The sequence below is a fragment of the Vitis vinifera genome, chromosome 4 (genome assembly GCF_030704535.1).
Source record: "Vitis vinifera cultivar Pinot Noir 40024 chromosome 4, ASM3070453v1".
Lineage (NCBI taxonomy): Eukaryota > Viridiplantae > Streptophyta > Magnoliopsida > Vitales > Vitaceae > Vitis > Vitis vinifera.
Window position 1 is genome coordinate 15,835,244 of NC_081808.1, and position 22,642 is coordinate 15,857,885.

At 37.1% G+C, this 22,642-nt stretch overlaps 1 protein-coding gene across 1 annotated transcript in view; it reads left to right on the plus strand.

Annotated features, from left to right (window-relative positions):
- Positions 1-22,642, plus strand: part of LOC100241547 (uncharacterized) — a 61,123-nt gene that overhangs the window by 18,631 nt on the left and 19,850 nt on the right. Inside the window, exons 5-6 of the mRNA XM_002268058.5 lie at positions 3,822-3,894; positions 9,210-9,287. Of these exons, the coding sequence (XP_002268094.2) occupies positions 3,822-3,894; positions 9,210-9,287 (151 nt within the window). The remainder of the gene's footprint in view (positions 1-3,821; positions 3,895-9,209; positions 9,288-22,642) is intronic.

Consider the following 22,642-nt stretch of genomic DNA (forward strand, 5'->3'; position numbering starts at 1 on the left):
ATGGAAAAAATGAAATATTCTGAAGGACTAGGAAACCATTAAACAGAGGGCTAAAAACTAGGGGGTTACACACCTTTATTTGAAATAAAAAGCCAGATAAATACTTTAATAAAATAACTGGATAATTAGCTAGAGTTCATCTAGAATTATCTCCAACTCCGACTCGCCAACATCATGTCTACCCTATATTTTTCTCGCAAATCTCATTCTTTCTGTGTTTCTCTCGATTTTTGCTTTAGTTTCAATCCTGCTCATATAGAATGGAAGAGTGTGATTGGTGTTCAGTTTGTTGTTTTACTTAGCCCTTACCCTCAACTATTCTTGGAGGGAACTAGAGCTCAATTTTTTAGGATGTCTCCTTGACAATGCTAGCTAGGATAGGACTAGAGGTTATCATTAGAGATCATCGGAGCATTGTCTTAAGTTTGAAGCTGGCTAGTATGTGAGATGCAATTGAAGCTGAGATTCCCTATTCTGGAGACCTTATTTGAGGAGTCTGCTTTGGGTTTTATCTCACCTACTGTTTCACAGTTACTTTAATTTTTCTTACATGTTTGAGTTCCTCAGTTTCAAATCCTCTGTACCATTCCCAATCTTTTGTCAGTTAACAACTAATGTCCATCTCCATGACCATAAAGAAAGAGTCACCTCTAATGGAACATTATTGGAGGATGATTTTCTATGGATTTGTGTTCCTTTTTTACAACCAAATATTTTGTGTGACCCAAGAGGTGCTGTGGAGATGAATGTGGTCAGTGGGTGGGTGGAGAATATAATGGAGGACACTACTCCCTAAAGCCCCTCATTAGGGAAAACCAGGAAGACTTATCACATTAGTGTTTCTCTTCTGCAACTTTCTTTCATAACAGAGTTGGAACAACTGTTTGCATTGAAGTCTCTTTCATGGGTGAGTGGAGTTATTTGTCGAGTGAAGTTAGATTGGATAGGCATAAAGATTTGAACTTTAATAAGCCTTTAACAATGCTAATATCTATGTCTCAATAGATGATCTCACTCCTGCTGATCTAGAGTAAGCTCTTAATATTGTACCTAGATGATCTCTTATTATGGATTTAATACTTAGTTGTCCAAGATTGCCTAAAGAAAATTTGTCAAAGTTTGACTTTACTAAACCTACTATTTTTAGGGGAGAGGTGTTAACCAATCAATCATAATTTTCTTCTTCAATCTCTTTGACTAGAATATACAAAGGAATATACAAAAGACTTAGTCAATTAGGCCCAAGGGAAGAGAAAAAGTAAATTAAATCTCGGATGGCATCCACATATCTCCATCTACCCTCAAATATCTTAGCATTCCTCTCCATCCAAAGCTATATCAAGGATAAGATAGATACTTGTGAAAGAGCCTTCCCTTTTGCTAGGCTGCCAAAGCCTTTAAAAGAGATTCCCAACGCCTTTGCTATGCCTATAGGAGGAACCCATTCTACATTGGCTATATCAAACAATCAATGCCACGGTTCTAGTGTTGTGAGACAATAAAAAAAAAAAAATGATATGCTTATTCATTACTTTTCAAACATACAACACATTGGTCCCAACTAAGAGCTTTGTAAGGCCTCCTTAATTGAAGTCGTTGGCCTTAACCTTTTTATTAGCCACAAACTATGCAAAAAACCTTAACCTTAGGTGGAGCTATTGAGTCCCAGATTAATTAGCAAAAGCAAAGGGAGTCAAGACAGGAGAGAATGGAAGAACTTTGTAGAATGGGCTCACTAAGAAGGGTTCTAAGGGTGTCCATGACCAAAATTTTTCATCTAGGAAGGAAGGTGATTGGTACACATATAACAAGAAGGAAAGAAGGGTAGTTAGCTCTTCAATCTCTAGATCAGAAAGGTTTTGATGAAAATTGAAATCTAGGATGGATAGAGGATAGAACTAGTGATCGCTCTAATTTTTGTCGTTTATTGGATCAAAACAAAATTTATAACCTAATTTACCATTCTATAGCAATTTGTACCCAATCAAAAAGTGGTTTTAGTACAAACTACTGTAGTATAGTGGTTTTTAGGTATCGTCCACAAAGATGAATTATTCTTGGTAATGAAAGCTTGAATGAGAGGAAAAGAAATGATTGAGATCAAGTGAAAATGATTTGACAATTCATGATTACAATTCAAAATGACAATGATTCCAAATTGAGAAGAAAATGAAATGTAAAATAAAAGAAAATTAATAGAAAATGAAATTCTCGGAGTTAGGATTTTCTAGAAAACAATCTCTATGGTGAATAGATGTTAAGATCTAATTTTCATCAAATTAGATTGAAAACCTAAATTTTCATCTAAACCGATTTTTTATTTAGTTTTAGGTTTAGATCTAATTTCTCTTCAAATTAGGTTATCTAATCCAAGAGATCAATTCAAATCATATATTCAATTCATTTTAAGTTATCTTCCAATGATTCACACAATGCAACTATTCAATTTCATCAAATCTAGCATTAAGAATTTGATGAATCTACCTAGCTTGCATTGTAGTAATCATCCAAGACAATTTGAAGAGAAAAATCCCCAAATTTCAATTAATCAATCAATTGGATCAAATTACCTTTGCAATTCAAGCTCATTTCTCTATTTCACCATAGATTTTGCCTTTAGATCCTCCCTCCTCCAAGAAAAACGAGATTTAGCCACTCATGCTTGGAGATTTGATCTCACAAGGCATGTTTGGCTAGTGAGAAAATAAGAGAAAATGAAGGAAAGTAGAATATTATATAGAGAGAGGAAATCTGGAAAGTTCTACAATTGCAAAATTGTTAAAAAATCCCCCAAAATGAGTAAATCAAGTTTCTATTTATAGGTCAAGGTCAAGTGGACACTTGGCATCATCTAAGAGGTCTTTCGGAGGCTTTTTCACCAAGAAATCTGGAAAAAATGCAATTTCGCACAATTGTGCGAAGTGGAAAATTCATCAGCACCATTTTCGCCTTCTTGGAGCATTTCGCATGATTGTGCGAAATTTTCACATGGTCATGCGAAATCAGTTTTCACTTTTCCCGTTTGAGCTGCAGCCAAAATCCTTTTTGTTCCATTTCGCACGACTGTGCGAATTTTTCGCATGTTCATGCGAAATGGAAAAACATAGTTTTTTCAACTCCTTTTTGTCATTTCTTCCATTTCTTTCTTTTGATTCCACTTCAACTACCTCCAAATCAACTCCAAATCCCAATCCAAACCGATTGCATTGCTTCTTTCATTATGCATTTGGATCATCATCAACTTTATTTGTTCTCTTCAATTTGATTCATCTCTTTTGTTACCAATTTATCAAAATCATACCTTGAAATGACTCCAAAACTTCATAAAACTTGTTAGTAACTCTTACAAGGGTAAAAACATGTTAATTGAGTGTTTTAGGCATAATTACTACCCAAAAGATGTGAAACTCATGAGAATTATTCTCTAAAATGTGTGATTTTTGAGTAGAAATCAACTAGCATAGAGGAAATATATAAATTTCTAGTCCTTGCAAATCTAAAAGATTTGGAAATTGAAACTTGAAATAAATGGGGCTAATTTCTAGTCCTTACTCCTTACCAGTTAACTAGAAGTTGATCGAACGTTGTACTTTGAACTAACTCAAAGGACTCAAAGTTATAATTTAATAAGGGTAGATTATTTTTCATGTTACATCTTACGAATTAACTAGAAGTTGATTTGAACTTTGTGCTTTGAACCAACTTCTAGTTAATGTTGCAGATTTAGACAGGAGTTCTTATCAATTAGGTTAATTTGTCTAGCTTGTACTTTCAAATTGATAAAGGTTTCTATAATGCTTATGCTTAGTTTTCCATGGCAGATTACATGAAACCTGATACAGAGACATATAATTGGGTGATCCAAGCATATACCAGGGCTGAATCCTATGATAGGTAACTTTTATAGCAGATTAATGCTACTGACATATTCTTTGTGATGAATTTTGGAAACATGGACTGTTAGTAGGGGCAATCTTGACTTTGTGATTTGGCTGTCAAAGTTGACGAATTAAACTGACACAATGAATTAAGCCTAACTTGAAATATTCATGACCATTTTACTATAATTTGGCAGTGATGATGATGACTGTTTAATGTGATTATAATATGTGGTCTGTATCATGGTCCAAATGTATTAATTTGCATCTTAGCACTCATTCTTCTTAATGCTCACTTGCATGTCTACATATCTCTGTTATGCCTTGGATCTGTTACTATGATTATCTCTGCTGATATTCTTATTGACATTTTCATTTTCTGATAAATGACTTATCTTTTATGTTTTTGTGTGTATCCAGTGTATATAGATAAAAAGACAAGAAATTAAATGTCTTCTCCATTAGCCTGTCCCTTAGAGGTTTTTTTTTATAGGCAATATATTAAAAGCGCTTAACAACTGATGAGTATGAAGTTTTAAGTATAGTTTCTTTCATGTTAGGCGTTTAAACCTAAGCTGTGGTCGTTTTATTTGTTGGTACCTTGTAGTTTGCATCTAGAGGTAGCAAATGTGTTAATTATATCCTTTGAGGGGGAGTGTTGTGATATTACTTTGCTGCCCTGTGGTGACCTAGCTTAAGAGAATTCCAGAATTTTTTAGATAAGAGGATGTTTGATAGAGACCTCTGTCTCCAGTATTTGCTCTCTCACTTCCCTTTGGTTTCAGTCTATGGAGTTCACTGGTATTCCTAGCATCTTTTTATTGAAATGGAGGCTGATTTGCCTTACTCAGAGGCCATAAAGGTGATCTTATCAGAGTGTTCTCAAAATCTTCTGGATTTGTGTAGGTTATGTAGGCAAAGGTTCTCATATTACTGGAAAGTTTGGAAGAGGCTACTTGGGGGACTTTTTTTTCGAGATAAGTTAGACCTAGAGGAAGAAGAAGAAGAAGAAAGAAAGCTTTCCACACACCAAAGATAAAAAAGGGATAAAGTTCCAAAAATTCATGTCAGGATCTAACACCCCTTTTTACCAATTATTTAACACCTGACTGGATGATGTAGGTCTCCAAATAAGGGAGGAGATGGTTTTCTGCAAAAGAACCTTAATCCTATTCAACCAGTGAGCAGGCCGTACTCCTCAGTCAGTGAGTTAGCCTCCAGAAAACCAAGGAAATAACTGCTATGGAATCCCTTCCCCAAGTTGGTTCCTGAGGCCCAAATCAAATGCTATAATCATGTCTTCCTAAAGTGCTGAGATCTTGGCTTCCATAGCCATCCCATCTCCAGCTGGTTTGGAGGAAGCATGCACCAATTCTTCAGACAAATGGTTTCCTCTTCTCCTTTCTTACCCGTCTAAGTAGCCTTCTAATCTGAAGAAATAGCACTTGGCAGGAAGCTAAGGAGTTCTGTAGTCTTGTTGATCCAAAGATGGGTAAATATATATATATATATATATATATATATATATATATATAGATATTTTTACATATCCTTAACATCTCTCTTTTTATATTTGAAAGATCCTGACCTTTCTTCTCAACCAAATCACCCAAATCTAACAAAGAAGAGCATATTGCCGCAACACCCTACACATCTACACATCTTCCTCTGCTAAAGCCCTCAAAGGATATTATCAACCAACTGTAGATGTCTTTAGGGGTCCCTCACGAAGAACACTGGCCAGAAAAAGGAGGTGCAAGTTGGCAATAATGACTCAAAAGTAACAAGGCAATGAGGAAACATATGGTTGATTGATTCTCCACTCTTTAAACACAAAAATATGTCAAGGCTGATTAAAGCCTTTCGATTTGAAGTACAGCAGGTATTAACCTTTTTAAATGCTACTAGTTGTCTTAAGGATTTTGAATTAAAAGGAATTTTTGTTTTCCATAATAATTTATTAGATTGAAAGTGGTCATGTTATCATTTGAAGGGAAGAACTTGAAAAAGTTATCTAGAAGACAAAATGACTCCCATATCCAAGCTATCTCTTTCTAAATTAAACAGAAAGACCATGTCCAAGGAGGAGCCTAAAAGGAGAGCTTTGTGGGATTGAGTGTCCTTGTTATTGTATGGTTGATTTGATTAGAGAGGAGGGCCAAAACTTTGAGAATAGTAGAAGATTAGTGGATGATTTATTGGGCAGTTTGCTCTAGTGATGTTTGCCTTCGTGGAGTCCGAAGTTGTATCTTTTAACATCTTATTGTTGAATCAAAGAATTTTTGCTACACTTAGAGGTGGGTTAAGCCTTTAGGCTAAGCGGATTCCCTTCCCCTTAACTGGGTCCTTGAAATTCAATTTTTAAGAGATGTTCTTTAGGTAACTTGAGGTCAGAAGGGTATTGATGGCTTTTTTAGAGATGATAGAGGGACAATAATAAAACCTTCTCCAATGCAGTTGGTGTGAGTTTAGCATGTAAGTTGGAAAATTCTTCTGTCATTGTTTGGATAGCATGAGTTTTGGCCAAAAGTGGATTGGATGGATAAAGGTATGCATCTTTACATTGAGATGCTCTAGTTTAGTGAATGGGTCTTTTATTGCCTTCTTCCAAATTGTAAGGGGTTTTAGAGAGGGCAGTCCTTTCTTCCCTTATCTTTTTGTGTTGCTAATGGAGGTTGTAAGTTGCTTTCTCGTTCGGACAAGAGAAAAAGGCTCACTTGAAGTTTTATGGTGGCAAAGCATGGAGGAGATGGAATGGAGATATCTAAATTACTCTCTGTTGATGACATGCTTCTCTTCTGTGAGGCTTCCATAGAGTAGCTTACCTACCTGAGTTGGTCCTTTCTTTGGTTCATGGTTCAATTTTGTGGCGTCAGTTGCTAACCTGGTAGGTCCCAAGGCAATATATACAATATGCTTATTAAAATGATCGAAGTATTTTAAAAGAAAATCATGAAAACTTTTTTTAAACATGATTATAATTAGATGGACTCCACAAATGGAGATCTATGGAGGTTATTTGGGATTTGGTTTATTTCTTCTCCTCCTTATGGGCCTCGACAACTGATCCCTCTGTAGGCTTTGCACCTTCTATTGCTAGATTGGAATAATGTTTTGCTACTTTAAGAGGTTACATGGTAAGTCTATGTTTGATTGATTACCTCCTCCGTTAGGTTTGGTAAAGTTAAAATTGTGATGGGTGTTCTCTGGGTAATTTGGATTCTAGGATAATCAATGTTCTCAGAACTAGATCGGACTGGCCAGTCCAACTGGTCAGACTGTCAACCAGCGGCTTTTCCGTTTTGGTTCACCATATCGAGCTGCTTTAGCTTTGGACTAGTTTGGAACCGTTCAAACTGGCGGTTGGACCACCAGACCGGACGAACCATCTGGTTCATAGGAAATCGGACAGGTATTACTTTGGACCAAAATGGTATTCAGTCCCCACTGACTACCAGGACCTATTGGCCCAACTGGTCTTCCAATGCTTGTTGCTCATTCCACCAACCAACTTACCAACTAATAACTGCCTCTAGATATTTGTACACTACAAACAGTCCACAACCTTCTGATGTGGGATTGATTATAAACTAAAGATAATAAAAGAGACTTTGTGCTGGGGGGATTTGAACCATGGACCTCCAAGTGGTAAAACAAAGGTTGAACCACTTAGCTATGCAGCACTTTGAAGATATTATTGTACAATAAATATATATAAAAATACTCGTGTTTATCAAATTTTTATCATATCAAAACCATTAAACAAATGCAAATATTTATATTCATATTTATTTTTATAATAACCATCAAATTATAAATATGAAAATAATATAAATTAATTAATATAATAATATTTAAAATTTTAAAATAATAAAATGCATAGACATATAAATAAAATTAAATATTATAATTTTCTTTCATCTTAAATATATCTTCAAACTTTAATATTATATATGTTTTATTTAATAAAATTTAATACGTTTATATTTATTTTTATGATATAATTTGATATATCAAATATTAAAAAATAAAATATTATTAAAATTTTTAATTATATATATTTTAAATTTATATAGTATATAAATTATATATTTATTGTCATCAGTTTGACCGTAGTTCAACCATAGTCTGACCATTGAACCATAAATCGATAATTTTTTCGGTTCAATGACAGGTCCGGTTCTGAAAACATTAGAGATAATTAAGCATAGGAAGCATGGTAAAAAATCGTTCAAGTATGCTAGTGAGAGATTACTCTAAACCTGCTGGAGTGGTTGAGGTGGAGATACTAGCTTTGATAGAGGGCTTGTTGCAAGCTAAAGCCTTGTGTCTTTTCAACCTAAATGTTAAAGGCAACCATTGTTGTTAACTCATAGATGTCTGATAGGGGTAGAGGCTCATGGAAGTTCAATAGTTGGCTTTGATGTTGCTAGTGAAATAGAATGCTTTTTCTCTTGGATTCCTCGCGTAGCTAATCAAGCTGTAAAACATTAGCTAAGCAACAAGAAAAACACTTTATTTATTTTGTTGGAGACCTTTTTCCTTTTTGAGTATGTAGAGCTTTTATAGTTTGTGCAGATTGTATCGAGTTTTGTTGAGCAGTGCATTTCTACTTTTTTATCAGCAATTGTACATCTTGGAAGGACTGCTCATCCTTTTTTGTATTTACCATTTGATGAAATGAATATATTTTGTTTCAAATAAAAAAAAAATTGATGAAAAAATGTCTATGACATTCTTTTGATGACATGCACAACCAATGTCAACAAAAGGGGGAAAGAGGTTGTCCTTATCTAAGGCCCATAGAAACATTCTATCAAGCCTTGGCCTCCCTGTTGATCAACACAATGAAGAAGAGACAAGAAAGCTACTAGTTAGATTTGGGATAAATTCAAAATCAGAGAAGAGTTGATTTAATGTAGGACTTTAGAGAAGAGAAAAAGAGTGGGTGAAGGAAAGGATGCAGGTTACAACATAGAACACTTAGGAAGTGATGAGAACTGATAAGATAGCTCCTAATTAGATTTAGAGTGAAGTTCAAATTAGGAGAATAGTTGATTTATTGTTGGCCTTTAACCTAGAGAAGAGGAACTGGAGGAGAGGATGCAGATTACAATGCTGACATTGACTGTGTGACCATGGGACTTTGAGTTTTTGCTTGCAAAATGTTTGCCATTAAATGCCTGGTTATTGTCTTTTCCATGTATGAACATGGTTATGTGTTCTTTACTTGTTTAGTCATTTTCAGAAGTTCATTTGTTTCATAATTTCATATTGTTCTGTTTTATATGTTTATGTCCTCTTTGTTTGTGGTTTTGATGTGACATGTAGGGTGCAAGATGTTGCTGAGTTACTTGGTATGATGGTCGAAGACCACAAACGCTTACAACCTAATGTGAAGACCTATGCGTATGACTTTTTTCTATCTCAACTAATTCAAAGAACTTTTAATTATTTACTTACTATCATTGCCAGAAGATTATTTCAGTTTCAGTTGGTATTTGCCTTCATGAATGCTTATTTATAATCCCAAGGAACTGTTAGTCTATTTTATTACTTAATATTTAACATATAAGGCTATGTAATGCTGAATCTTGTTGCCCTCTTTCTCATAATTTCTAGGCTGTGGATATGATATTTTCAGACTGGGTAAAATGCATGCAGAACTATAAAGTATAATCAAGTTTTGACTAGGCTGTCAATCTCCAGCGATCTATTTACTAATTATGGAGTAAAATAGCATTTTGACTTTATGGCAGGATTGACCTTGAGCTTGCCCAGTTCAAGCTCAAGTCTTGGAAAGAGATCCCCTATTGTCTCATAATCATGCTTGTGTGAGGAGAGGATGGTGGGAATGTCCCACTTCAGTCTGTCACCCAAGAGAGGTTCATTTACATCCTTGAGAATTGGGGATTGAAAAAGCAAAACTTGTGAAGTTGGGCATATAGTTGCGCTTAAAGTGTGCCTAGGTCCAAGGCTCAACCACTCCCTAGTTATAATCAAGGATAAAAATATAGGTTTTGAAAGATATATCGACAACTTGATTTTATAGATATATCGGTGGATATTTTGACGCAAAATATCGATGTGATGAAATTAATCAAAATTCATGAAATTTTTGGAAAAAACTTTAAGAAATAATGAATAAGAAATAATTTACATATTCAATTTTTTCTTTTAGAAAAAAGCAATATATGTATAATATATTTTGTGACATTCTATAATAATATACAAAATTTAAAGACTTTAAATTTAAATTTATAATATATTTAGTTCGGAAAAAGTTTTTTATTTAAAAATATTGATGATTTTATTTATAAATTTATATTTTTTTGTATTTAATTATTATATAAAAGGTATAGTAAAATAATTAAAATTAATTTATTCATAATAATTTTATTTTAATTAATTTATATAATATATATCAATTTGTATGTACAAGTATGGCACAAATAAAGCTTGGGTCCAATGGTTGTAGCCAACCAAGCTCACACTTGAGCTCCTAGGTTTGATCCTTGGTTTGGTGGTTGTGCAATTTAATTTTAGTTTCTTGGCTTAAGAAACAATCCCACATTGGAACTAGAAAGGAAAAATTTACTTGAATTTAATAAGGAACCAATTGTAATGGGCTACAACTCTTCTTTGGCTGAGTGGGCTTTCTCTAATTGGGTTGGATGTGCTTTCCCTAGCATATGGATTTTTTCAAAGAAAAGGTTGGTGCTGAGGTGGCATCAATTAAATTGGTGATAATACCAATAAATCGATGCAATATCGGTATGTCGCCAAAAAATTAGGGAAAAATGTAGAAAAAATTGGAAATTTTGGTGAAAAGAGAAATCATTGTAGATTTTGTGTTGGGCCCGCCCGATATCTGATATTTTGATGAAAAATCGGTGACAGATACTGATTTTTTCATCCTTGGTTATAGTGCCTTACTCGCTAAGGCATGCACCTTGTTGGTGCATGTCATATCTGTGTTATTTTTCTTTTTTAAGCACTTCCATTCTTAAAATTTCCACTTGTATACTGAAATTTGTATAATTTCATTACTTTTTGTTGCTTGGATTGGATTTTGGACCATATTCTATAAAATTAATATGCATCCTAAGTTCCATTTCACTTTGCGTAGGCATGTGCCTTGCACCTTTTAAAATTGTGGGCTAGGCAATTGGAAGTGGTAGCTTTTGGTTAGTAGGTTAAACTGAAGTATTACTACCATTATCACACAAAGAGCATGACAAGATCCTTTTTTTTTTCTTCCAGCTAATGAGAGTGTGATACAATTTTAAGTTCTCTCTCTTTTAAGCGTAGATTAGTATCTTAGGACACTAGTGATTCACTAGAGCCTCCAATACCATGGGTAATGTTGGCTATGCTCATTAGGTACATGTCAACTGCAGGTATTGCATCCTTTACCTCATCTCATTCCTTTTGATTGATTGATTCAGGAGCAACAAATGAAATTGTTGATGTCCATGCTATTCTATTCTTTTAGATCTTCTATATTGGTATAGTGGAAGTTATGCATTGGACCTTAAATTATTTTTACCTATGATCCAGTGAGACTATCTGACACCACTTTATATTTAGGGAAGAATATTTTTTTTTTTTTTTGGGTTTTTTTTATTTTCAAGCAATATCGTTATAAGGTTTTCTAGCCCAAAGTGTAACAATTTCTTGCTTTAAGAGTTTTCATGTATGAATGACATTTTCTCTTATATTCATTTGTGCTTGACCAAGATTAGATTAGCTAAATCATTTGCAACAAGAGCTCAAATCAAAATTAAGAGAATTAGTAAGAACAAGGAAAAAGTTGGAACAAACTCACATTGCTAAATAAAAAATAAATAAATAAATAAAAATTGAAGAAATTTGAGGGAGAAAAAAAAAACTATTATTTTCTCTTATTTTCAAATTGATTATTGTATTAATATTTATACATGAATGACTGATGTCATCTGTCTTGAAAAAGAAATCTAATCCTTGATTTTAGGAGAGAAAGCCTCTTATAAAATCAGGAAATAAAATTAGAATAGGAAATACAACTATCACAGTTATGGCACAACCCTAACACAACTGTGACACGACTATAACATAACGGTGCACACAACTATAAATTCTGGATTTCCTCCAGATTTCCGGAGCCCTCTAGTTGAGTTGTAAATGTTGATCATTCCTAGCTTGGATCTCAAGTCTTTAAAGTTGGTTCTAGAAAGTGCCTTGATAAGGATGCTTGTTGTCTGGAGAGCTATTAGAGTGTAAACTAATGAAATTGTCTCTTCTTCTATCTTTTTCTTGATAAAATGATGATTTATTTCCACATGCTTTGTCTAATCATGATGAATTGGGATCTTAGGGATACTTATGGCAGCTTGATTGTCACAGAACATCTTCATGGAATCTTTTACTAGAATTTCCAGCTTGTTTAGGAGTCTCTTTAACCACATTCTTTCACAGACACCATGTGTCATAGCTTTAAATTCTGCTTATGCGCTACTCTGAGTTATAACAAATTTTTTCTTGCTTTATGAAGTAACTAGATTCCCCTAATATATAGGAATATCCTAAGGTTGATCTTCAGTCAATTATGGAGCCAATGTAGTCTGCATTTGAAAAGATTTCAATGTTTCTCTTTTGTGTTCTTTTGAAATAGAGTCCCTTTCCTATAGTCATTTTGAGATATCTTAAAATACGATACATAGTTTTCATATGCTTTTCAATTGGATTGCTCATGAATTGGCTAACCACGATGATTAAAAAAGCAATGTTTGGTTTTATGTAGAGAGATAAATGAGTTTCCCCACAAGTCTATGATATCTCCCTTTATCCATTGGAGCACTTCCATCGACAATTCCTAGTTTAGTAGTGTTGTCCAAAAGTGTGTCTGCAGGTTTACAACCAAACATTCTAGTCTTTTTTAGTAAGTTTAGAACATACGTACATTGGAAGACCACAATACCCATTTTTTATCTAGCAATTTCTATCCCAATAAAATATTTGAGATTCCCCAAGCCTATAATTTCGAACTCATGAGCAAGAAAACTCTTGAGTTTGCCTATTTCTTCCTCATGATCTTCGGGCAGGATTATGTCATCCACATAAACGATGAAAATGACAATTCTTCCCTTAGTTGTGTGTTTTACAAATAGAATGTGGTTAGACTAACATTGGGAGTAACTAAACCTCTTTATGACCTTGGTAAAACGATCAAATTAAGCTCGAAGAGATAACTTGAGACCATATAGAGATTTTTTTAGTTTGTAGACTTTGTTAATGTTTGTCTCAATCACAAGACTTAAAGGAATTTCCATGTATACTTCTTCTAAGTCACCATTGAGGAAGACATTTTTAATGTCTGATTGATGAAGAGGCTAATCTTGGCTAACAGCTAACGACAATAGAACATGAATTGTGTTTAATTTGGCAACTGAGTTCCAAAAGGTTTCTTGGTAGTCAATTCCATAGGATTGTGTAAATCCCTTAACAACTAATTGAGCTTTGTACCTGTCAACAATACCATTTTCTTTGTACTTGACTATGAAGATTCACTTACTCTCGACCGAATTCTTTCTTTTTGGAAGTAATGCAAGCTCCTATGTCCCATTCTTTTCAAGAGTTCGGATCTCTTCCTCAATAGCTATCTTCCATTCAAGTATTTGTAAGGCTTCCTGGATATTGTTGGGAGTCTGAATCTTCGCAAGTTCGGTAAGAAAAGCTCGATAACTTGGTGACAAACTCTTAGGAGATAAAATTATAAATCGGATGATTTGTGTAAGATCTTACTCCTTTCCTTTTGGCAATTGACAAATTGAGTTCATCATCTTATGACTCATTAGGATTAGAATCAATGTTACCTAAGTGTGTCTATTTTGGGACTGAACTATGTTCGGTTTCATGTACTAGCCCAGAATGTGTTCGTTGCTTTATATCTTCTTTAGACTTCTTCTTTTTCCTTGAGTAGATAATAAACTCATTGTTATTGATAGTCTGAAATTGGTTTGGGTGAAGAGAAGTACTCGGCTCAATGTTTATGGATTCAATAGTTTGTAACATGAGATGAGGAACAAGAAAGATAGAATTAGAGTTGTGAACTATAACAGACTCAAGTGTTTGAGGTTCAGTTATGGCTTCTGTTTCCGAAACTAGCATTCCTAAATTCTATTCTCCCCCTGAATATCGGTTTTGGAGTAATAGGGTTGTTTTTCAAAGAATGTTACATCCATGAAGGTGTAGAACTTTTTTGTGATGGAGGGTAACACTTATAGCCCTTTTGGTTTGGAGAGTATCCCATGAAAATACATAGTGGCCTTAGGCTCAAGCTTACTTCGATGTTGTTGGGGAATGTGAATAAAGGTTGAGCAACGACACACTTTTGGTGGAATGGAGGAGATGAGTCAACTCCTAGAGTATGATTCAAGAAAGACTTTGCGCGGTCTTTGAAAACTTAAGACACAGGAAGACATTCTATTGATAAGATAGGTTGTAGTAAATACAACTTCTCCCTAAAAAATTCTTTCGAACATGGGAGGAGAACATAAGGGCCCATGCAACTTCTAACAAGTGTCTATTATTTCTCTTAGCTATCCCATTTTATTGAAAAGTATCAATGTAAGAATTTTGATGAACTATACCTTTTGTTAATATCAATTCCCTTAGGATAGAATTGAAATAATCTCTTACATTTTCAATTTTCAACACTTGTATTTTGGCATGGAATTAGGTTTGGATCATGCTATAAAAATTTTTGAAAATTTGACCCACTTCTGTTTTGTCTTTCATCAAGAATATCCAAGAAATTCTAATATGATCATCTGCAAAGGACACAAATCATCTAGTCCTTATATTCTTTATCTTAAATGACCACCGAACATCACTATGCATCTTGGAAAAAGAATGAGATGATTTGTATGGTTGAATTAGATAGGACTTACAAACGTGCTAGGATAATTGACAAATTTCACACTGAAAAACATTCAAACTTTTAGTGAATAATGATGGAAAGAGTTTTTTGAGATACAAGAAACCAGGATGTCCTAGATGGTTGAGGTTGAGGTTGAGGTTTTAGTCAAGAGTTTTTTTGACATAACATTACTATCTTTATTAGAACTAAAAACAAAAAGAGATCGTTTTTCATCAATTGATGGTTGAGGTTGTCTTTCAATATAATCAGTCACTTCGAAGATATGGAGTCCCAAACACACTTCAGCATTGCCAATTGTCCTCCCTAAATTCAAGTCCTAAAAAACACCATGGTATGAGAAAAATTTAGTAACACAATTCTTTTCCTGAGTGAGCTTACTAATGGATAACATATTGCAATCCAAGTTTGGAACCAAAAGAACAGAGTTACGAGTTAGGTCCTTAGAGATGACAATAGAACCTATACCAACCACCTTTGAGAGAGAACCATCAACTATATGAACTATATAATTTCTAGAACAAGGTGTATAATTTTGAAAATTGTGGCATCTCCAGTCGTAATTAGAAGCTCCTGAATCAACAATCCAAAAGCTCAAATTTTCCTTTTTTACCTTCAAGGTAGCAAGAAAATTACCTTTTTGAATTAAGGATCCAGACTTGATGATAGAATGGGAGGAATTTTCCCCTAGTTGGGATTAGTTGAACATTTTTTGCAATGGTTCCAATTGCTCTTTGCTGAACGGACTGTAATTAGGTGTTGTTAGGTTATCCTCAATGGTGGCATGGTGTCCTCAACTTTCTCTATCATTTTGAGGATGTGACGACTTCTAATCCACTGGTTTCCCATAGAATTTCCAGCACATGTCTTTGGTGTGACCTGGTTTTTGGTAGTGATCACACCAAGGTCTCCTTTTTCTTGGTCAGTTGTCATTGGAAGGATAAGGAGGACCCCGTGCCTCTACAGCTGAACCCTTAGTTAAGGGTTGGTTGGTTTGTGGTCCCAACATGACTTTCTTTCTACTTTCTTCTTGGCGTATTTCTAAGATAATATCTCAGATGTTTGGTAAAGGTTTACTTCCCAATATCTTGCCTCAAACTTCATCTAGATTTTTTTTTTTTTTTTTTTGATAGGAAACCACACTAGAATATATTGATAGAAAAGAAGTACAAAAGGAGGATGAGAAATCCTCCCTCCAAAAGAAAACTAGACAACAAGAAAAAATAACAAAGCACTAGACCGTCCCAATAGAACTATTTGAACAACACACTGATAACCAATCAAGTTGTAGTACTTTAAGGGGGGTGCCCTTAAAACCCGCTGAACAAAACGCCCAAAGGGACGCAAGGAAATGAATGGAATCCCAAAGATTCCCTGCATTCCTAGCCTTGTCCTCAAATATCCTAGCGTTTCTTTCACGCCACACAACCCAGATTAACGCTATACTTGCGTTTTGCCATAGAATTACCCCTCTCTTGGACTTGCCAAAACCTTTGTAATTGATGAACATCATGTCTGAAATGCTTTTCGGAGGAACCCAATCCATCTTGGCTAGCTGAAAAAGTCTGTGCCACAACCCCAACGTAACTGAGCAATGAAGGAAGAGATGATCTGCTGATTCTCCTTGTTCCATACACAACTTACATATGTTAGAGCTAATAGCTTTGTGGGGTCTCCTCAATTGTAGCAAGTCATTGGTATTCACCTTCTTATGTGCCACAAGCCAGATAAAGGCCTTCACTTTGAAAGGGACTTGAGATTTCCAAACAAACTTAGTGGGGAAAAATGGAGATGAATCAGGCATTTGGGACAGGGCTGTAAAGAAAGATTTGACTGTGAACAAACCTGAAGAACATAAGGACCATGATCTCGCGTCTGAAGCGGAAGTGGATAAGTTCATACAATCTAGAGAGTGCATGAGGCGCTCTAGATCTTCTATCTCAGAATCGGTTAGATTCCGACGGAAATTAAAGTTCCATGAGAAAGGGCGAGACGAACCAAGGATTGAAGATATTGGAATATTTTTATCCATTACTACTCGAAATAGTCTTGGATATTGGTCTTTTAAAATTTGGTCCCCCCACCACAAATCTTCCCAAAAGCGAATTCTTTCCCCATCTCCTATGATAAACCGAGTATACTTGGAAAAGTCCTGAAAGCCTTGTGCTATGGCCTTCCAAGGACAGCGGTGTGACCATCTGACAATAGTATTGGCATCCCAACCATTTGAGTGAGTCCCATATATGCTAAGAATGATTTGATGCCAAAGAGATGTACTCTCCCTAGGGAACCTCCACAACCATTTCCCAAGAAGAGCACGATTCCTTAAAGGAATTTTCCCAATCCCCAAACCTCCTATACTCCTCGGCTTGCATACTGCTTCCCACCTAACAAGGTGATCTCTTTTACCTTCCCCAACCCCTGACCATAGAAAGTCCCTTTGTAACCTCTCTATTTTTGCAGCCACTGAAGCTGGAATCTTAAACAAAGAAAGGAAGTAGCTTGGGATATGGGAAAGGCAAGAGTGTAGGAGAGTTATCCTACCACCAAAAGATAAGTAAGCCTTTTGCCATCCGTCTAATCTCCTAGAGATTCTCTCTATCACTGGATCCCAAAATCCACAAGCAGTTGGGTTCCCTCCCAAAGGAAGACCCAGATAAAGAATAGGCCAATCTGAAGCCTTGCAATCAAGCAGCGACGCTAACCTAGAAAGATGATTCTGATCAAGGTTGATGCCAAAAAGATTACTCTTGTCAAGATTGACCTTAAGCCCAGAGATTTGACCAAACACTAACAATAAACTCTTAAGAGTTTGCACTTCATCCTCTCTAGGGCTAGCAAATAGGATAGTGTCATCTGCGAATTGCAGATGGGACACCCTGCATCTATTTCTACCTACCCTGAAGCCCTCTAGCAAATTTCTTTCCTCAGCTTTCAACAGCATTCTACTCCACACATCTGCAACAATAGTGAATAGGAAAGGGGATAGCGGGTCACCTTGTCTTAAACCTCTAGCTGCCTTGACCCATCCTTTAGCATTTCCGTTCACTAGAATAGCATAAGAAACCGATGACAGACAACCTCTCATCCAACTCCTCCATCTAGGACTAAAACCCTTCATCTCCAACACGTGATCTAAGAAATCCCAATTCACATGGTCATAAGCCTTTTCAAAGTCTATCTTGAACACAACACCCTCCTCCCCTGATCGCTTTTTCTCATCCACAATCTCATTGGCTATAAGAACTGCATCCAGAATTTGTCTCCCTTGTACGAAGGCGCCTTGAGTGGAGTGGATGGTCTCTTGTAAAACTCCTCTTAGACGCCCTGACAAAACTTTTGCTATTATCTTATATAGACAAGTGATCAGACTGATAGGTCTAAAATCCGAAATCTTCTTTGACTGACTCTTTTTAGGCAAAAGGACTATGAAGGAAGCATTAGTGTTTTGATTAATAATCCCACTGTTGTGAAACTCTGCAAACACCCTCACTAAGTCTTCCTTGATCACATCCCAACAGTCCTGAAATACTGCTATGGTGAAACCATCAGGCCCCGGCGCCTTATCCCTATCTAACTGAAAGATGGCATTAAAGATCTCTGCTTCGGCAAAAGGGGAATCCAACCTAGATGCGCTCTCTTCTGAAATAGGGGACCAATCAATACCTTCTACTCTCCATGACTCCCTAGGAGGACACGAGTAGAGCTTTTTGAAATATAGTAATATCTCCTCTGTGATGCTCTCGGAACTGTCTAACACCAATCCTCTTTCATTCTCCAAGATTTTGATGAAATTCTTGTTACGTCTCCCATTAGCCACTTTATGAAACAACTTTGAGTTACAATCCCCTTCCTTAACCCATTTTATCTTAGCTTTTTGTTTCCAATAAATTTCTTCCCTTAAAATTAGCTCCTCTAACTCCCCTTTTCTTATAGCTCTTAGAGCTACAAGATCAGAAGAGAGAGCCCCTTCTTGTTCAATGGCATCTATGTTAGCTATTTCATCCGAAATGGATTTTTTCCTTTCCTTAAGCAATCCAAAAGTATTTTTATTCCAATCTTTCAATTTTGCCTTAACGAATTGTAACTTCCTCATGAACTTGTGGCCTTCCCATCCATTTCCTTCAAATTCTCTCCACCAACTACTAAAGCTCTCTTTGAAATTATGATGTTGCAACCACATATTCTCGAACCTAAAAGGTGTTGGTCCCCACTTGAACGGATTAGTATCCAAGACAATCGGCCAATGATCTGATGTCCATCTAGGAAGAACTTCTTGAAGGCTTTGAGGGAAGGAAAGCTCCCACTCATTTGAATAGAGAAACCGATCCAATCTCTTACACACCGGTGACTCCTGCATGTTTGACCAAGTAAAAGAGGCATTCCTTAATGGGGAATCATGTAATTCGCTTTCTCTTATAAAACCGTCAAAATCCCTCATGCTGGAAGTGACTCTAGATCCCCCCAGTTTTTCTGATCTTCTCCTAATCACATTGAAGTCTCCTCCGACGCACCATGAGGGATAAGTAAGACCAAAAAGGTCTGACAACTCCACCCAAAACTCCTTTCTAATTGATGGATTATTAGGACCATAGACTGCAGACATCCACAATGGTCCGCTTCCATCCAACAAGAACTTAACTGAGACGGAAAAGGATCCAATTACCACCTCCTCGCCTCTCATTTTTTTTGAGTCCCAAATAATCAAAATCCCTCCTGAAGCCCCGCACGCCGGAAGAATAGCCCACTCCTTATTCCTGACCGACCAGACGCTACCTACAAACCTTCTGTCGCACACCTCTCTTTTTGTTTCTTGAAACATCACTACATCCGGATTCTGAAGCCGCAGAAAATCCTTAACCACCCTCCTCTTTGTCCTAGAACCCAACCCCCTTATATTCCAACTTATGATCTTCATAAAAACACCTCACTGCCCCTAAAACCAGACCATCACCACCAAGTCTCAATTGCCTATGGCAATTCTGTTCTTTCGTCTTGAGTACACCTTAATATCCAAGGAACTCAAGACTTCACAGACTTTAGCCATCTTGCTAGGGGAAAGACCTTCTATATGGAATCCACTCGTCTGGGAAAAATCTAAGACTCCCTTGCTTACTGCTCCCATAATAGGGATCCCATGAGACGAGCTGGAATTGGTCATATCATAGTTAAGGCTCTCTGACATCAGATTCATTCCAGCCACCTGGGACGCCACTCCATCATGATTAGGATTGCCAGCATACCCAAGACGATGATCCCCATCATCTCTTTTTTTTAAGCAATTTTCAGTTAACACTCGGTTTTTCATAGGAAACTGGGAATGAAAGGCTGAAATGGAAGAATCGGGTACAAAAAGACTCTGGTGTGGAGGAGCCACTCCAGAAAAGGGATACCGTAAAGGCAGAGAAGGCTGAGGAGAAAGATGAACAGAAACCTGGAAAGTTCCCCCTTTCGTCAATCCGCAGTCCCCCCCAACGATAAGCCCTTTTTCTCTGTTCTCATGATAAGAAGGGTGATCCGCGACTGAAGAACCACTGTGAGAATAACCCGCAAAGCCCTTACCGCCTTCTCCGTCTTCTCCTATAACGTTATTGCGCATTCTCTCCTTCTCTTTTGACATAAAAGGAACCCTAGGAGTATTCCTTTGTTCCTCGATTTCCTCCGACGGCTTCATTCCTTCCTCGGGTCCCCCTTGAAGCAAAATAGAACCCGCTTCGGCGACTTCTTCCACTGAAAGAGAATCGCTACCTGTCGGCGATCTCTCAGCCGTAACTGGCTTTTCTCGGCTTCGATCTCCTTGTCGGCTTTCAGACCTTGACGGAAGTAGGACATTCCACAGCTTCTTTGAACCCCGCATCACCGTGGGTTCCCTCCGTTGAAGTTCAGAGTCATCGTAACCTACCTTCGCCTTCCCCTTTGCAGCGCGAGAAGCCCTGTGTGTCGGGCCCTTCCTCGATCTGTTTTGCTGACCCCCCGACTCTTGGCCCATCTGCTGGATCGGGCCTCTCCTAGAGGCTTCCCTCTTCCAGCCCGCATCACTTTCTGACTTAGGCCTGGGCTTACTAAAATATTGGGCCCTTGACAAATGTTTGGAGACCCAAATCTCATCCATGGGGTTTGACTGGGCTTTGACCTTGCCCTCCTGCTTTGGCCCAACACCTCTTGCCTCCAGACTTTTAAATTTTGAATTAAAAGACATAGGAGGCCAGCTGTTTCCCTCTTCTGTCCACTTCATACCACGTGTCCTCCCGGGAGCATTTCCAGCCTTTTGACCCTCTCTCCACTCCATCAGACTGTCAGCTGCCTCAGCCAAGGACTCCTTTCCAGCCGTTGATCTAACTTCAACATCCCTCCTTCTGCCAGCTATCCTCAAGTGAGCCTCAGCCAAATGCCGAGTTAACTCACCCATTTTTCTATCCTGCATGCCAACTTCTTTCCCTACCACTGTAATTGAGACTGTGAAGTCCCAACTCCCGTCTACCACCTCAATCAAAGCGGGAAGCACCGATCTTTCTTTCATAACTACTCTCACCCTAGCTTTGCTTAGATCAAAAATTTTCAGTGTACGCCAATCTATCTCTGTCACCGTCCCCCATTGCTCCATGATTTTCTTCAAGTGAACCTCAGACCATAAATGGAATGGTAAACCCCTTAACTCAATCCAACCTTCCTTGAATTTCCCCTCTATTTCAGAGTTTTCCTTTGGCGACCATTTTCTCAACAAGACTGTATTTCCTCCTTTCATCTTGATGAACCTTGACTCGTGTAGTGTTACAGCCTCCTCTAAGGTTTCTACAAAAAACAATGCTTTTCCTCTGGCGAATGGAACCACTGTCACCACGCCTTTGTGCCCTAACCTTCTCGCCAAAGCCCGACCAACCTCGTCCCATTTAACAGAATCAACTTGACATTCACACACCACGGCCCTCGCCCACCTCCCTACAGATACAAGGCCGCCTCTCCTCGGTCTTTCTTCACTGACTACATTCGCAAAGGACCGTTGCAAGGGACCCGCGAATTTGTGCAGATTCCTTCATTCCCTGCTCTGCCTACCTTTTTCGTCAAAACCCGAGGAGGGGACCACCAGCATTGAATACAACGCTTCCTTCAAAAGTTCCCATCCCCTGCCATTGTCCCCCTCAGGTATAACCAGAAAGGCTGACTTCCTTCTGGATGCAAATTCTGATAATCTTATATACCTTCCATGCTCGTTGAAACCAACCTCCAATAGATGAACACTATTCTTTCCTCTAAATTTTTTGTTGAAACCCATAAAAACCTTCAACTCAATGGCCTTTGTCAGTTGTTCTATCAACCAGCTAACTTCTTCCTTCTCAAAACCAAGGACGAAGGCAAAGCCTTTACTGTGCTCTGTTATTGAGCACCATCTTCCTCCAATTCCTCCCTCGAAGCTAACCCAGAATGTCTTCCTCTCCACTGAGACCTTCAAGGTCCTACCCATTTCTCTCGTCTTTGTTTGTTTTTTTTCCTTCTGCATATCTTTTGCTGTCCTAACCTATTTTCAACTTCATCTAGATTTTTGTAAAGCCCTAATAAACTTTTTAGGTCTGTTTTTTCTCAACAATCTTCTTGTATTTGATTGCATCCATTGGACAGTCCCATTTGATGGTCTCGAACATGTCCAACTGTCGCCAATAGCGAGCTAGGAGATTGAAATATTGAGTGGCAAACAAATCACCTTGGCGTAAATCATGGAGGATCCCTTCTATTTCAAATGCCTCTGTTGTGTCTTCTATATCGGAATAAATGTACTTTACTTCCTAGATTTCTTGTGTCATTTCATAAAGTATAAAATTTCCCCCTGTGTCATTGTTTATCAAGTTAA